The sequence below is a fragment of the Pelmatolapia mariae genome, linkage group LG3_W (assembly GCF_036321145.2).
Source record: "Pelmatolapia mariae isolate MD_Pm_ZW linkage group LG3_W, Pm_UMD_F_2, whole genome shotgun sequence".
NCBI lineage: Eukaryota > Metazoa > Chordata > Actinopteri > Cichliformes > Cichlidae > Pelmatolapia > Pelmatolapia mariae.
The window spans coordinates 62,296,515-62,309,847 of NC_086229.1; the positions used below are offsets into that span (position 1 = coordinate 62,296,515).

The 13,333-nt window shown below is 40.4% G+C and overlaps 1 protein-coding gene across 1 annotated transcript; it reads left to right on the forward strand.

Annotated features, from left to right (window-relative positions):
• The first annotated feature begins 1,080 nt into the window (after positions 1–1,080).
• On the forward strand, positions 1,081–9,304 carry LOC134617759 (uncharacterized). The gene is made up of 8 exons (XM_063463023.2): positions 1,081–1,161; positions 1,265–1,379; positions 2,323–2,478; positions 2,712–2,900; positions 8,273–8,536; positions 8,616–8,861; positions 8,937–9,116; positions 9,201–9,304. Exons 1-8 carry the CDS (start codon positions 1,081–1,083, stop codon positions 9,302–9,304), a joined length of 1,335 nt encoding a protein of 444 aa, XP_063319093.2.
• The last annotated feature ends 4,029 nt before the right edge of the window (positions 9,305–13,333 follow it).

Genomic DNA, 13,333 nt, shown 5'->3' on the forward strand with positions numbered 1-13,333 from the left:
AGGCGAACTTTGAAGGTGTCTTCATTGAAAAAGATGAGAAAGTTTCTGAGTTTATGAAATACATCCAGAGACACACAAATGATGTAAGAGACTCATATATATTAGTGCTGTCAGCGTTAATCTTGTTAAAATGACGTTAACGCCATAACCATATACACATATGTGTGTGTGTGTATATACATATATGGATGGGTGGATATTTATTTTTTTTCTCTTGGTGTTGTTATAATACTATTTACTTTTTCTTAATGTATACTTAATTTTGTCACCATGTGTATTTAAAAAAACAAAACAAAAAACAACATGATTTTTATTTTGTGTTATCAGTGCTGTCCTGGGGAGATATGAGGTCTTGTGTGACTTAAGGCTAATTCAGCTAATTGTTATGCATTTGTTTTAAAAAGTTTGTCCCTGATAGGGCTTAATCATGTCATGTCTTTTATGTTAAAATCATTGAGTGTATAGGTCCCGGGGAAAGGGTTGTGCGGATCTTCATCTTGGACAGCAGCAAAGGAGTCGTCCAAAAAGTCCACTGGGAAGTTGGATGAAGAGGGCATGGAAATAGCTGTTTGTTGCCACGGAGTCCTGTTAGCGGCATTGAACATGTTTCGAGGGGAGATCTTTGCTTACCCTCTTTTTCTCCAGAGGAAGTTGGCAGCTAACGTCCCAGGACATATTACCTTCCTTTGCTCCGATGTGGCCTGCAAATATTTCCCCTATTTAACCAAGGTGGCTCAGCTGTGCCCTGAGCTGAGGAACCTCTTGTCAATGCATCCTTTACTCTCCGTCATGCATGCAAAGGCTCACATTTGGAAATGCGAGGTATACTGCAGCTTGTAGTTTTGGATTACTTTGAGACATTTTGTTATAAGGTTGAATGAATTTAGCAATCATGTATTTTGACCTTTCTATAGATCAAATGGGGAGGTGCGTTTCAGGATGGGGCCGGTTCTACAGTTGGGCGGCCATCACAACAAAGTACATGTCTAAAGCAGGTATGTGTCTGTATGTGAGATTCCACTCAGTCTCCTGCTCATTAATTCTTATTTGTATACTAACTGAAATGCAGGGCGAACAGACATGCCGACCCTCCTGGCTTTGGGGTGGAACAAAAGGAAAGTGGAACAACTGGGCCGCAGTTTGAGCCAGAGATATCTCAAGGTGATTTTTTTTCAAAAACCATTTTAATGTGTGTGGTAATGGGGGAAAAACACCAGTACTCTAAAAACATCAATGTGAATGACATTTATTAATGTATTCTTAGATCATAAGGATCCTTAGAGAACAAGTGGAGAGCCTGAATGTGACCAAAAATGAGCTGGGTGTGGATGACGACACACTGCAGCAATGGGTGGCCGATGTGCAGAAATGGGCTGAAGGTGAGTCTCAGTATAATGCACTCGTGTATAACAATAGGACCCACCATGGCCTCATTAAAGAACTTAAGGTAGAGTTAATATCTTTCTGACAGTGTCAACAAACAATGAAAAATAAGCCTTGTAAAAGTGGAATTTATGGCAGAGTTGTTGCATTTGATCAAATTGGATTGGGCCTGGGTTGAAGTGATGTCGTACTAGTTGGTTTTATAAACCTGAACACCAACATACTTGTTATCTAATGATAATGCAGCACATGAAGGCTACAGATGTCTTATAATGAATGTCATCAAGTCAGTGATTACAGAGTCCACTGTAGTTTGGTGACTGTTACTCATCCTGTATTCTGATTAATATTCCTCTCAGTTAGAAACTGATCAAACTGATGGCAGCCTTGGAGCGTTGCAGGCACGCTTGTCGTCATCATCAGAGTGCGAACACAAAGTCTTTACAGACAAAATGGTGTCACAGTTTCTTTGAAATGGACCGTTTGATACTTAGTTTGTACAGCTAGTTTGTAAACAGAATAAAATCAGATCCAGGTTTGTTTAATCTGGATGTGATGCGTGTTCTAGCAAACAAATTGATGAGTGTAGATTAAAATGTAAATATATACATTATGTGAAGGTGTGCCTTTTTTATGATTATTTACAGATAGCAACAAGAGGCGACACAGAATTCGCAAGGTCATCTTAGTTGAGAAGAAACGCTAGGTGGCTGCTGTTGACGACTACAACAAGCTTGCTGAACCAACAAGCAAATCGTATCCAGTGATGCCCTCATGCAGACCGACATTTGGCTCTGGCAGAGCACAAGTGAACGTAAGCTCTCGATTTATAAATATCCTTTTTAAACAAACTCCCAGTATCTGAGCAGTAGTTGAATGTTTTGTTCTTGAGTCATAACGTGCTACTATGTTTTCCCATCTGATGTTGTTAAACTGTAGCTGCTGCAGACCTCCAGACAAAGAGAAAGGTCTTTGAGAAGGTGATGGCTGTGAGGCGCCTGAGAGAGGAGGACATGATCCTTTGCAGGGAGATGCGGCATCACTGGACAGTGTTGCGAATGCGATCTGTGGTGTTGGGGACAGTCTCCTCAGACTGTAAGCACATCTTTTATTTATTAATTATTTGATGAATCGATTGAAAATGAGAGCAGATGCTAAAGTCTTACTGGATCTTTTACCTATATCTAGATTGCTAGCTAACACTGCCTTCTCCCTTTAAAAAAAGTTTAATTACAGGATCATAATTCCTTGTGTTTATGAGGTGAGGTTTTTTTTGTTTGTTTGTTTTTTTACTTTACTCATATTTATTTGTTTTGTTCTTTTTACAGCCTCCCTTGTTTGCATGTCGGAGGATGCACAGAAGGGACTCCATAGCCTGGTTTTAAAAAAACAAAGTGAACTGAAAGCTGAAATGCTCAAAGTAAAGGACACGTACAAGAGAATCCTCAGCCACCAACCACTCCTGGAAATGGACTCGGAGGAGGAGGAAGACGACATTCCAGACGATGCCACTGAGAGTGATTTGAGCACTTCTGATGAAGACTGATTGTGTCATCATTGATGTTATGTTTGGTAAAATAAAAAGTTAATCACATCTCTGTTTAATGTGATTTTTCAACAGACCTTTTACATTTTGAGAAGAAAAATGGAATTCCCTTGGTGCAGTTGTTTACCCTGAATCATTCTTTCCCATCTAATTTAATGACTAGTGTACATGTTCAGATACAATAACATAATTTAATTCATGGAATGCTTTCTGTGCTGCTCAAATTACCACAGAATTTAAAAGCACGAGGCAGCACACTCACAAAGAAATTTTTGTTCAGTGTTTTGTCGAAGAAATCAACAAGTACAATTGAGATGTTCGCTGTAGTGGTGTGTTGTTAAGAAGCATGCCAGCACACTGGTGAACTGACAGTCCCAGAATGCACCCGAGCCAGTGACTCGCCCCAGAGCAAATGAAATTGCATATCTAGAAAGACAACCGTCATCAAAGAATAAGTAAAAGAATAGGAAACAAATGGTAAGGGAAGGTACTGTGCAGTAGGAAAGAAAGGCCACAGCCATGCAAAATGACCTCCAGCAGGCCACAAATGTGCACGTCTGCTCAAACGGTCAGAAACTGACTCCATGAGGGTGGTATGAGGGCCCGACGTCCACAGGTGAGGGTTATGCTTGCAGCCCAACACCATGCAGAATGTTTGGCATTAGCCAGAGAACACGTTGGGCGTTTATCAATATGTGTACTTGCGTTCTCGTGTACTCGTGATACGTCATCAGTCGGAGACCAAGTAGGGGAGAGTGAGGTAAGATGAGCCACTTTTTACTCATGTTGCCCTGGATGTGAGAAAAAATGACACAGAAATAGAATGATAACATATTCCTTTATTTCAGGATGTCTCCTTTCAAATGTAATGATCAGAATCTATGTCTGATGACGCTGCCCAAAATAATGACCTATTAAAAAAAATGCTCCTTTGGCTCAACTTGCCCCAGATTAGGGGTAAATTGAACCTAGTCAGTGGGTAAACTGAGCCATCTTGGGGCAAACTGACCATGTAGTTTTTAAAATGTAAAACTGATCATATTGTGAAAACAAACCATTTTAACAGTTGTAAACCTGTGAGAACAAACCTGGAAACTGGTGGTTTCTAAACAAACCACCAGTTCAAAACCATTTATTCAAAAGAACTATTCAATATTCCAATGATCAAGGTTGCAGGGGAATATGAACTGTTGCTCCCTCCTTGCAGTTCCTCCAGCCTGTTGAGGTTGAGGTAGCTTCTTCAGCACATCCTTGCGTGGAAAGATGCCTCATCATTTTCCTTGAACACAAACGTGGGTTTCTTACTGCTAGTGATCCCTCGGATTCTTCTGAGAAATCTGGCACTCACTTCGTTGTCTGCAAAGCTGTCAACCAGGCCAATGTAATGGTGGCTCCTGGATTTGGATGCAAATCTTACGATGACAAAGTCACCAACTACCAGGTCTGAGACATCTGGTTCACTTCTTTCATCGCTGGAACTCTCATACTCAGAAGTGTCTTCAAATGGGATGGGAACATCACTCTCCTCAGAGCTGCTTTCCACTGCAATTTTTGTCTGGGTTTGTTTCCTCTTCCACATTTTCCTCTCCTGAGTGTTGACCTGTCAATTTGTCTTTCTTTAGCCACTGATCTTATGGACTTTCCTCCCTTGACTTCACTCGCTGCCCTTTCAATCTCCTCCAGGGGTGTTGAGCCCCAGCTGGTCTTCCGTCTGTAGGTCCTTGGCATGATATCTTTTCTATAATAGTTAACATATGACAAATACAACAAAAGGGTTCAGTATACTGAACTAAAATACTATTTAATAAGTCAGAGCCTTAAATAAATTTCAGTGCCTTATGGTGGGGTAGGTTGAACCATTGGATCAATTTACCCCATAGCCTTTGGCTCACTTTGCCCCATAGCCACCATTTTGAAAAAAACGGGCTAGTTTAGCAATTTAGGCTAATCTTTAGAAAACTTCTTCAGATGATATTATATTTTAGAAACCCACCAACATGTATAATATATCATTTTAGACACAGATACATTTGTTTTAATATTACAGTCAATTTACCTGATATGCAGAAATTTTACTTTGACAAGCAGAAAACATTTTTTTGTGTAATACAGACTTACCCCTTCTCCAATGTGCTCCTCTTTAATATAGCAGGATGGAAATGATGAGTGCTTCCTGGATTTATGGTCACATGACAAAACATGAACACAGTTACCTAGATACAAGCAGGGCTGGACTGGGACAAAAAATCGGCCCGGGCATTTTGACTAGAGACCGGCCCACCAGGATAGAGAACGAAAATGTGACGTCATTCAGGGGTAAAACCGCAAAGGATTCTGGGAACTTGTGGCAAGAGGTACTAGCGCATGCAGGCTTTCAATTGAACTCAGTTACACAGGGATAAAAAGAAACACAAAAAATGGCAAGAAGCTGTTGTATTATTAACTGCAATAGCCGGTCGCATGACAGCCACGGGAAGCCGACGGGTAAAGAGATCATTTTTTTTTTTATCGGATTATGTCGTTGAAGAGAAATTTTTTAAGCCATGTAACTAAGAGCCGATGGATAGTCTGGATATACCAAATATAACGTCCCAGAACACTCCAGCTCACATGTTAGTCTGCTCCAAGCATTCCCACAAAGGTCAGTGTTTTGTAGTAGTTAATACGTCATTTTTCTTAACATAATTGGTGAGATAGGTTACAAGCAAGTCTGGCGCTGAACAGAAATTGTTGCGCTATGCTCCTTTATTTATTGTGCATAAATAGTGAATTGTCCTGACAGAATACTGCGTTTCGCTTCTGTTATTACCACGGTACATTGACAAAACCATATACTTTTATTCACAGGATAAAACAGTTGTTTTGTATCACTAATTGTCCAGTGCGATTACAACATACAATATTGTCACTGCTACATTTCTGTGATGCGTACCAGAAATTATTTCCACTACTAATTAATTACCGTTGAGTTCAAATGTTATATTAATAAATGGTTAACGAATGTGTATTTATGATGACGATTTGTGAGACTGGTAAACTTACCTTTGTTTGTACCATGGTCTTTGGTTCTACATGGTGCATTTCAAGGTCCTGTACCCATCCGTCGGTAAACTGTACCTGGGCTTGTTGTGAAGTTACTAAAAACTTCATGAGTGTATGCACTCGCTCCAAGAACCATGAAAACAACTGCTTTGATGTACACTGCATTGTTGGTATATATGTATCAATCTAATAAACTTAAACCTACACCATCCTCCCTATTCTGGATTTTACACAGTACATAGCGGAAACAAAAAGACTGCTTGGTCGAGTTAACCTCCTGAACTATCTACAATACATGGTAGAAACCTTAAATTAAGATCAAGAACACTAGAGGTGAGACATGATCATTAATTAATATTAAAATTAATAAATGACATTAGTGATATTTTCATAAACACCTCCTTTCCTTTTTTTGTTTTCCATTTTCTTTAGTTCATCTATAAGGCTACGTTCACACTGCAGGTCCTAATGCTCAATTCTGATTTTTTGATCAAATCCGATTTTTTTTGTCTGCTTGTTCACACTACACATAAAACGCGACATCAAACGCTCTCTAGTGCCGCATGCGCAAAAGAAGACGTCACACACAACGCACTCTGTTTAGACCCAGAGCAACAGTATTGTTTGACTGATGACCTTAATATAAAGACTTCGGACTTTATGTTTCCCAATTTTTGCTTTAAGTTATTTTGTTATTTACATAATAATGTAGATAACCTAATAATGATCCTTATTGCTGTTTCAGAGGAGCGGTGCTTCAAAGGATAGCTGCAGATTTCTGTCAGAATCTGCAGAAAATACAGTACAAATAAAATGTTCACGTTTCTTCGACGTGGTCTTCCCAACAGTTTCACCGGATGGCCAGGAATCGTTCGCGATGTCTTATCGGGCGCTTCTCCGGCGATGATAATTGGCGTCTGTCTTGTGTCAGTGACGTAAAAGACGGATTTAATGCGACTTGACCGTTCAAACAGCAGTCGCTTTCTAAAACATCGGATACGTATTGGATTCAGTACCACATGTAAAAGTGACCCAGATCGGATTTGAAAATATCGGATTTGTGCCGTTCACACTGTCATACCATGATCTGATACGGGTCGCATAGGGGCAAAAAAATCGGATTTGATGCACTTTCGCCTGTAGTGTGAGTAGCCTATGATTGCTAAACAAGGGGGAGGGTGCATCCGGCCTCCTCGGCTGTAATTGGTCCAGCCCAGAGTGGATCATGACCAGTTGGCCAATCCAACACTTTTCATATACCCTTCCTAAAAAAAAAAATAAAAATAAAAAAAATCCATCGGCCCATAAAAACAAAAAAATCGCCAGCGGCCCACCGGGCAAATGCCCGGTATGCCCGATGGCCAGTCCAGCTATGGATACAAGGGGTGGTTCAACTTACCCACTGGCTCATCTTACCTCACTCTCCCCTACTGTTCCAATTCGAAGTACGCATCAAGCCGAGAGCGCGAAAAAGTCCCGGATGTGTTCTCGATCCGCCCGTTTTATCGAGCATGCATCGGTGTGGACTTGGGACAGCTAAATATCCCAGAATGCATTTCGTCCAAAACTCAACAGCGGACTCCCGGCACATCGTTTTCAACCCCCCCCCCCCGCTCGCGGACTTCTCACTACTCAGGTTAAAGAAACTCCAGCAGCTGTCTATAGTATTGAGTGTCCACTAAAATAGAAATAAAAGCGTTCTAACATCTCACCTGCTTGTTTTTATTAAAGTATGTACACGTATGTACATGTACACTATTTTTATTAATAGAGGTTTCACTACTGAGGTTAAAAATGATATATAAGTCACTTAGATCACTTCTAAATGTTAATGTTTGGTTTATTTCAGTGTTTTATTTGTTCCTGAGTAAACCGGTTTGGCTGTAAGTTAAGCTTCATAACGTTACTCACAGTTAAATTAGGAGGGGACGGCAGTAAAAACTCCGGACCTGTGACATCATCACGTACGCAGGTGTTCCAATTGTACATATCGCGAGTCCGTGCTCGCGTTCTCGGCGAGTACGTACTCACCGAGAACGCAAGTATGTACTCGCGTGATTCCGACCAGTGATGTTTCCCATCAGGACCGAAGCATTCATGCTACCATAGGGTGAGACGCAGGTCACAAGGCTAAAACATAGATGAGAATGGTTGTCTATCTCTATGAGAAATACACAATCATTATTTAACTGCATGTCTTTTGGTTGAACCCTGATTGGGTTCATGTTTCACAATGGATCTCACATATAAAACTACTTTCTCTTCATCCTGGTATCAAGTTTTACATTTTAACCCTCACAGCTCGTCTAACTGTGAGTCCCAGCAGCTCTCAGTTCTTTAAAGGAGACTTTGTGTCTCTGAGCTGTGAGGAGGACGACAGCTCTGCTGGATGGACTCTGAGGAGAAACACAAGCAAACAACAGAAGAGTCAGTGTGGAACAGATGGATTTGGAAAACCAGCTGGGTCTTCCTGTAAGATCACACTTTTCCCGTCAGACAGTGGAGTTTACTGGTGTGAGTCCAGAGAGGGTCCCATCAGTAACATGGTTAACCTGACAGTCACTGGTAAGCTGAGTGTGTGGAGTTAGTGTTGATGAAGCTGTGTGTAAATGGATGAAATGCTGTAGTTTGTCTCTGTGTTGAGGTGGATCAGTGATCCTGCAGAGTCCTGTCCTCCCTGTGATGGAGGGAGATGACGTCACTCTGCTCTGTAAAACAAAGACCACTCCCTCCAACCTCCCAGCTGCTTTCTATAAAGATGGCTCCCTCATCAGGAAGCAGCCTACAGGTCACATGACCATCCAGCATGTTTCCAGGTCTGATGAAGGCCTCTACAAGTGTGACATCAGCGGTCATGGAGAGTCTCCATCCAGCTGGATCACTGTCACAGGTGAGGAGCTTCACTCTGATTCTGTCTCTTAATTTATCCACATTTTCATCTGAACAGGTGGGATTCTCTCTGCAGGTAGACCTCCAACCACAACCTCGCCCACCACTTCTACAAATATGCCCCCTACCTCTGCTTTGTCCCCTTACTCCACCACCCTCCATCTTGTGATCAGAGTAGTCTGTCACCTGGTGGTGTTCTGTCCATACTTCATCTCCACTTTCATCGTGGTGTCGTTATATCGAGGCAGAGCCAAAGGTAAGTCTCTGAGTCTCCTCGATAATTTATCATTATCATTTATGATTGATTTTATATTATTTCTCTGATGACCTCATGTTACAGAAAATGACCCCACTATCCCCATGGCAACAGCAACCAATGCTGAGCAGAGACTGTGTGAGGACTATGATGATATTGGGTTGGTGACCACTGAGCATCAGTTCTAAGCTCATGCTCCATCAGATGGTGTTCATCAGGTCACTGTGACTGAATTATATGTGACATCATAACACCTGGCTTTGTTCATATGAACTTTATGAATAAAGGTTTTCCTTGTTGACATCCTGATGTTGCTTTTTCACACGTTTGTAGTTTTTAAGTTTTATGTTAGTGTCAGTGAGAGGGAAGATATGCAAGCTTGATCAACAACAGTATAAGTACATGTAAGCAGTTAACATGACATTCGTGTCTTTAGACTGTGGTAGTAAACCCACACAGGCTCCTGTCTGCTTCCTCGTATGTATGTTTTTCTACAGACTCGTGTACATCACAGCCTACAGACTCTTGTGCAACACTTCTCTGTGTAGCTGAAACTTTGACTGTGGCTCTATTTTAACCGTCTGTTGTGTGGTTACTCTCAGCTTTGTCTGCAGTCCTCGGCTTTCAGATCTGTGTTTCTCATCTGGTTGCATTTTCCCACACAACCAGAGAATGGTCTGAAAAGAGAAACCCGGTGTTGAACTGTGTTCCAGCTCTGAAGGTGATGACAGTCTGCTTCTTCTCCTTTTTAATTCACTTCTACTGAATCAATGAAAACAACCTGAATCACAGACGCAGTCCTCAGACAGGGATAGAGACCAAAGTTGAACAAGTTTATCTTTTAAATTTGAAGGACTGGATCAGAGATGAGCGTGTCTGAGGTAGAAATGATCAAATAATGAAGGAATAAATGTTCTAAGGTTCCTGCTGAACATGCGATTTCATACTTATCAGAGATGACTGGGGTGGTGTTCTTGTTTCCCTGTGTTTTTAGTCATTATATCTGAAATACCGACCTCATGATGTTTCAGCACTTTACAATTCACTGACTCTCAGCTCCCTGGAGTTCCTCTAAATGTTTTTTTATTAACAGTTTTCAGGTGTGAAGTCACAAGCTTTCTTTCTCAAACTATCTTAAAAAGAAAAAAAATGTGTTTTGGTATTTTTGCCCCTTTTTTTAAATCACAGTTTGCTGCATTAGAATAATTCTATGCAATGTTCTGGTTTGATCTCAAGGTGGCAGTGTTGTTTTACTGCTACCAGAACTGCACTCAGACTGCAAAGGGCTGTGATAACTGTGTTAAAATGTTGAACTACTAAAGTGAAGTTATGACATCCGTGGTTTTTATTATGATCACAGTTATCAAGCCTTTTTTAAAGAAGCTTTTCCTAAAGAAGATTTTATAACTTATTGCATCCACATATTCACCTGAACTGGCAGATTATCTCTGCAGATGTACAATTGCAACCTCACCCAGCACCCCTCCTTTGCCCCCTTACCCCTCCTCCCTCCCCCTTGTAATCAGACTGGTCTCTCACCTGGTGGTGTTCTGTCCATACTTCATCCCCATGAGCTCTGCTCATCTCTCTTTTGAAATGACTTCGTTTTAGCTGAATTCCTTCAGTTTCTTGTTTAATACAAATCGTTCAGGCAATTCAGTGACATTAACCACTTTAATCTTTGAACTGCAAAGAAAATCATTCCCAGGCTTGTTATCACCCATCCAGCCATTGGCAGGAATTTGAAGAGGAAAAACAACACAAGCAACATGCTGACTCATCTATGCATGTTAGAGCAGGTTAAAGGTTTAAGTGGTTAGGCTGTCTACTCTATCACATAGTAGAAATGGTACTCAGCTTTTCTTTCTTTTTTCTTTTCTTTTTTTGTGATTTGAACAACACACAAAAAATCAATTGTACGAAATAATATTTACAAACCAAATCTCATTTACACACATGGACACAGTTTCAAACATGACCCACATGCTGATGTTTTTTTGGTTAAAAAGAGATTTTTTAAAAAGTCTTTGTTCACTCACCTGCAGACTGCAGTGTGTTACAATGCAAAATCATAAACAAAAACATGACAGAATTCCTCTCACACACTCTAAGGAGTGTCATAGTCTGAACGAAACAGAGAAGTTTTAGTGAACAGCTCTGAGAATATAGGAGGAGGAAAGTAGGGCGAGAGTAAGTCTTGTACTTAAAGAAAATTCTGCTTACAAAAAGAGGGGGGGGAGAGAAAGCTATGAAAGCTACGTGTAGGTCTCTTGCACCTAAACAGAAGAGCAAAAGCAGGAAGGAAGAGGGCTTTGTTATTTGAGTACCACAAAACATAAGACCAAGAATGGCTTATGAGGAGACTCTACAGTATAACGTGGTGTTGGGGTTCCTCTTTTCTGTGCGATTCTAATCGCTGCACAGAAACACCAGCTGGAGTCCTGTGAAAAACTAAATCCACCCTTAATGCTTCCAAAGTAAACTAAGTGTCACTGCAGGATGCACCTATGTGTTTAAGGAACAGATCCAAATGCAGACCATATAATATAGTAAACAGAAACAAACTCATAACTAAGAATAAATAGAATGAACTAGACTTAAAACTCAAGTCAACCTGATAACAATACAAGAACTTGACACCTGTTCAATGTACCTAAGAAATCAAAAATATAAAAATCAACTCAAAATGCTGGGTCACAGATCCCAGCCCCTGACACTAAGAGTGTGAGAGGCAGCCAAAGAAGATCACAGTCTCTGTTTAATATGTTAAATATTAAAGTTCAGGAAATGAATTCAAGTCACTGCTCCTAAAGTTGGATCTACAAACCGATGTATCATTGGATTCACTTAATTTTCACAGAACTTCAAAGATGCCTGGAAGTAGGGCTGTGCGATATGACCAAAATCTCATATCCCGATATTAAGACATCTATCGTCCGATAACGATATAAATCACAAAAATGTAACATTTTCTGTAAATTCTGTGAATCTCGGGCAGCTCGACTTGTGTGACGTGTTTCCAGCTGGGCGTTACGTACCTGGAGTCGAGTGTTTTAACTGATGCATGAAACTATACAATTTTAGACAGGTTGTAACGGCCACCGTTTTCTTTGTGAGTATTTATTACACAGCGTGCTGCAGGGAAAAGCCTGTTCTAACGTTTGAGTCTAAGGTTTCTTTTTTAGCACCTGACGGCTCTTTTTTGCTTCTCATCCGTAAATACTCTGCATCTTTCACGTGATTCAGTTTATTTTGAAAAGTCTCAACAGGATCTTGAGCTTTATTGTGAAAGGGTTATGTGGAAAATAAACAAGCGGACACGCCGTGGTTTTACCGTCGTTGTTGCTAACGACAACGCATAAAAACAAGCGCTTGTCTGTCTGTAGTGTGGTTATATTAAATATAAGGGGACGAGAGAACTTTAAGAAATAAATATAGCCACTACAGTGACCATATAAACGATGAAAAAATATTGCCGTAAAAGGTTTATTTTGCGACACCACGAAACAAACGATAGCGTAAAATGCAACGATAGACGTTTTTATATCGTCATCCGATATATATCGTTATATCGAACAGCCCTACCTGGAAGGTTTTTACAGTTTCATATCTCACATTTCATCCCTGAGTTTGTACCTCATTTTCTTGCTCACTGTCTTTTACAAAGACACACCCTCACAAATGAAGCATGCAGATGTTAACCTCGTAACCTGCTTCTAGCCTTAAAGTGTTTTCAGCCTGTTTGGTGTTGAAGCAAGTCAAAGGTCAAACGAGATCACCAGGGCACAATAACTATGAATAATAATTCTGGTATTTTGGTTGAGAAGGATGAATAGCAGTATGTAGCTACACGTTTATTGTGTGTGCAATAAAAGGGAATGCGATAGACATTTTCCATTGTTCCTTTGATGTTATCATGTAAGTAACAAAATCCAGGCTGTTCAGCTTTCAATGCTTTGTCACTGTGGTATTTTAATGTCTTATTTAATCAGTCTCAAAACTTCCTCCTGCTCATGTTCAGTTCAACCAGTCTGTTCAGACAATATTCTAGCAATAGAAAAAGATCTTACACAGAAATATCATTGCTGGAGAAACAGTCAGCGGAATAAAAGCGACACTAACAACATGCTGATCCCTCGACACAAGTTAGAGCGACTTAAACATTTAAGTATTAGATAATTAAAACTGTTGTTGTTGTTTTTTTTTACACTGTTTTC

Coding starts and splice junctions, on each gene's coding strand:
- LOC134617759 (XM_063463023.2), top strand. CDS start 1,081: ATGCCGACCCTCCTGGCTTTGGGGTGGAACAAAAGGAAAGTGGAACAA. Junction 2,901..8,272: donor TCCAGACGATGCCACTGAGA/GTGATTTGAGCA, acceptor TAACCCTCACAG/CTCGTCTAACTGTGAGTCCC. Junction 8,537..8,615: donor GGTTAACCTGACAGTCACTG/GTAAGCTGAGTG, acceptor CTCTGTGTTGAG/GTGGATCAGTGATCCTGCAG.